Source organism: Triticum dicoccoides, chromosome 6B (genome assembly GCF_002162155.2).
Source record: "Triticum dicoccoides isolate Atlit2015 ecotype Zavitan chromosome 6B, WEW_v2.0, whole genome shotgun sequence".
Classification (NCBI taxonomy): Eukaryota; Viridiplantae; Streptophyta; class Magnoliopsida; order Poales; family Poaceae; genus Triticum; species Triticum dicoccoides.
In genome coordinates, this window is record NC_041391.1 from 62197250 (window position 1) to 62201349 (window position 4100).

General features: G+C 44.0%; 1 protein-coding gene across 1 annotated transcript; it reads left to right on the forward strand.

Moving 5' to 3' along the window:
• Nucleotides 1-739: 739 nt before the first annotated feature.
• LOC119323788 lies at nucleotides 740-2890 on the forward strand. The gene is made up of 4 exons (XM_037597499.1): nucleotides 740-847; nucleotides 929-1155; nucleotides 1706-1847; nucleotides 1945-2890. Exons 1-4 carry the CDS (start codon nucleotides 794-796, stop codon nucleotides 2242-2244), a joined length of 723 nt encoding a protein of 240 aa, XP_037453396.1. The 5' UTR covers nucleotides 740-793; the 3' UTR covers nucleotides 2245-2890.
• The last annotated feature ends 1210 nt before the right edge of the window (nucleotides 2891-4100 follow it).

Below are 4100 nucleotides of genomic sequence, written 5' to 3' on the forward strand. Positions count from 1 at the left end.
GTACGACTCGTCCGTGTACGGCGCAAGCTAAGGCTGGTCATAGTGGGGAGCATATGTTACTAGTCTATATTACTATCTCTATAGTGCATAGTATCATAGATTAGTATCATAGATGGTCTCATTTATTGTCATGCATGACACATAGTAGCATCACATTTATTATGTTACAATATCTATCTATGTTACTATGACCATCTCTTTCTTCTTTAGTTGCCTGTCACATAAGCATGTTTACGCGTCCCAAGTGCATGATACTACTTATGTTACCCCCACTATGGCCAGCCTAACGGCAACACATGTAAAATGTACTATCAGTGCGAACCAACCTATGGTTGGATGGTTAGAAGGACTGTGGTATCCCCAGCCCACCAGGGTTCAAATCTTGGTGCTCGCATTTATTCATGGATTTATTTTAGGATTTCCGGCGATGCGCATTCAGTGGGAGGAGACATTCCCGTCGATGACGAGACGCCTACGGTGACTTCGTAAATCTTAAGATGATATACCGGCTCAGTCTTTCGGAGGCCCTCATAAGGGTAGGATGTGCGTGTGTGCGTTTATAGGGGTGAGCATATGCGCGTGTATATGAGCGCTTGTGTCAGTACTGATGTTCAAAAAAAAATGTACTATCGGTACAGAACACGAAGCGCGGAACGTGACGGATGCAGACAAAAGTTACATCCAGACAACGGCGTACACATAACGAAGAAAAATAAATGCCAGCTCGGGCCCAGCACAACCCCGCCCCCTCATTTCGAGTGATCTGCGGCGCCATTATCAAAGATGAGATCTCATGGCGACGGGGGCGGAGGAGGGCAGCACTGGACTGGAGTTCCTATCAGATCCGGTTGCTAGTTCATCTTCCGCGAAATACTAACTCTGAATCTTTTGCGGGAACCAACTCACATATGCGTGGGTGTTCTCGCAGGTTCCCTTGCCGGATCTTGCATCAAGCGATTTCACGCCAGCGGGTGAGCCAGATACTTGTCTTACACAGTCAGCTGCTGAATCGAGCATCGGAGATATTGGGGACGTACGCACCCCTTACATTCCAGTTCGCATGAACAACGGCTGCGAAGAACTGAGCTTGTTGGCGGCCGATTCGCAACAATCAACAGGGAAGGATTACCCTCAAGCCCCCGGGTGGACAAAAAGGTACCCTCTTTACGTCTTGTTCATGCTCAACTCTGAAAACTAGTGCGCAAAAACATATCTCGACAAGTTACAACTCTGACAGTAAAGCTGTACCTGCATGCTGCTCCCTTGGCAACACTACAGTATTCAGAGGGGGGAGTCGACCATCAATTTGTAGTTACTCATGGTTAACTATGAAGCTAGTGATATGTCTGAACATTTTAGATCTCTGACTGTAAAAATGTACTTCCAAGTTGCTCCCGTATTAACATTGCATTCTCCAAGAAAAAAGTAGGCATCCTTTTAAAATCAGACGTTTTTCATTTCTTACTGATTTCAAACGTAAAGATGTACTAATCAACAGTGAGAGCTTGATGAAAAATAAACCAAACATCAGTTTGTGTCTGGACATGCTCAACTCTGAAGCTAGTATGCTACCACATACCTAAATAATTTAAAAACTCTGAATGTAAAGCTGTATTCCCATGTTGCTCACTTGTGAACATTGCATTCTTCAGTAAAAGGAAGGCAACCGTTTACCATAAAAATTGATTCAATCTTGATGATGCAGGGTTCATATTGGGCGAGCCCCTGTCGAGCGTCCACCTTGTGTTGTAGTGTACATAGTGCATATTCTCGCTGAGGGTGAAGAACTCTCATGTGAATGTGATAACTTTAAGCACACAGGATTGCTATGCTGCCATTCAGTTAAGGTACAAACTCATCATATTGAGATAAAAATTGTAACATTAGATGTCAGGCTTACTTGAAAACCCCATATATGCTGACCAGTTAAAAATTGTGTTGCAGGTTCTTGATTTCTTGGGTATAGACAAAATTCCATCAAAGCATATCCTCAAAGGGTGGACAAAAGATGCAAGAGATATACTTCCAAATCACTTGGCACACCTACAAAGAGACAAGATTTCAGCCAACTCCATAACATTCAGACATTCAAATTTGTATGCACACGCTTTAGTGGTTGTAAAACTTGGTGATGCAAATCCAATTGCATATGATTGCGCGATGGAACTTCTTAGGGAAGCAATGGATAAACTGAGCCCTTTAGCTGCTGAGCATGATGGTCTGGGTTTGGAACACATAATTTAATTCAAGAAGACAAAAGGTACAGAATTGAGTCTCTTGCAAGGACCACAAGATGGAAACATGAGCGATCATGAAGGTAGTGCCGTCGGAAATTTCTTTGGATTGTCAGCTCCAGAACGCAAATGCAAAGCCGGTCGACCAACAAACAGCAGAGACAAGCCTCCGTATGATGACCGATCTGTGAAGAGCAAAAAATTTAAGGTCACATCACAACTTGATGCAGCTATCGGATGCAATACAAGCCAACGAACACTGTTCTGCACTACATGACGTGGCCCTGGTCATGAGAGCACGACGTGTCCACAAAGAGGGACACCCCTCAAAAGAAAAGGAAAGAACCAAAATGCTCAACCTGCGGAGTGGGAGGGCATCGAAAGAAGACCTGTAACAATCCTAAGATTGTCGTGCATGTTGCCGAGCAACCTACTAATTATCCTGCTATCGAACCATGATTAATCTATGCAAGCAGCGAGCATCTTTCCGCTGTATCCTGACTGCTCACTGCCAGGCCCCTGATATACATTATGTATTGTCATCTTAGTAATATGTATTCGGCTGAACCCTGAGCAGTCTAGATGTGTTGTTTAAAACTAATTTCATGTTCTTATAACAAATATCTCACATTAATCTCCATGTGGTACCGATTACATATTCATGTACTATCCATTGGAGACACATATACCTCCAGTTATATCTAGTGTTTTCATGCTAAATTTCCCTGAAATGTCGAACTGTGAGTCGTCTATGCAAGTACCAATCATTTGAAGTATCCGTGGATTTTCCCTATTTTCCCCTTGTATCCTGAGTGCTCACTGCCTATGCCCCATAGCTAAATTATGTTCTGTATTTGTCCGATGCCCTGAATTATGCTGATGTACTGTTCAAAGGTAAATTCCAAGCTGATGTAACAAAGGTTTCATATTATTCTTTGTGTGCTAATCATGACATTCAGCTACCATTCCTTAGACTCACTTATCTTATTTTTCTGATTTTTTTTCCTGAAAAATATACTGAAATCACAAGCGCATGTTTCTTCTACAAAATGCTATGGTTGACAAACAAGACGGCACCGACAGAACAGTGTGCACACTCTCTTCTCTTAAGCCATGGGCGCAGACGCATCACTGTGCACATCTGGTTTGATTTTTTGAATCCTTTTGGAGCGCCCGCCCAGCAAGGCCTGTACTTAATACCCTGAGACTGTGAGCCCACCATCAAATCTGCCACTACTTCAAGTGAGCAAGCTTTGCACTTGCTCACAGACTCCACACAGAACTGCTTGCTTCCGCTGGCCTCTGGATTAGTCAATCTGGCCGGGATCCAGATGTCTGCTCCACTTTCAGTCGGCAGCTCTTTTCCTCAAGCGTCATCACTAGTTTGTAGAACCGCTCACCTTCGAACTGACCACGCCTCGCGACCAAGGTCACCACTCGCCTTCCACAATCCGGGCATGGCGACCGGATCTGCGCCATGTGCACTAGCTAAGGGTTCTTTCTCTGGATTTTGGGGGAACCAATGAGCAGATAGCGGCAGAGAGGCTGGGTCGGTACGATAACAAATGGCCTCGCTGGCCCGCACAAGCACAGCTTCCCACCGTGTGACGGTGACGGCGGACGTAAACGGAATCAACTGTGCGCTGTGACTGTATGACCGTATGCCATGCATGTACCACCGAAAAACACATAATAAAGATTACAACTCGCATCCTCACAGCTGGTTCAATGGCTGGAGATACCAGGAGCGCGCGTGCTCGTCAGCTCCTACCAATTTTCGTAATATATTATTTAGATGTGATCATATAATGCAAATAATAATTATAATATACATGTACTCAACCATGAATAATTATTGAATAAATA

Coding starts and splice junctions, on each gene's coding strand:
- LOC119323788 (XM_037597499.1), top strand. CDS start 794: ATGGCGACGGGGGCGGAGGAGGGCAGCACTGGACTGGAGTTCCTATCA. Junction 1,156..1,705: donor GCCCCCGGGTGGACAAAAAG/GTACCCTCTTTA, acceptor TTGATGATGCAG/GGTTCATATTGGGCGAGCCC. Junction 1,848..1,944: donor TATGCTGCCATTCAGTTAAG/GTACAAACTCAT, acceptor ATTGTGTTGCAG/GTTCTTGATTTCTTGGGTAT.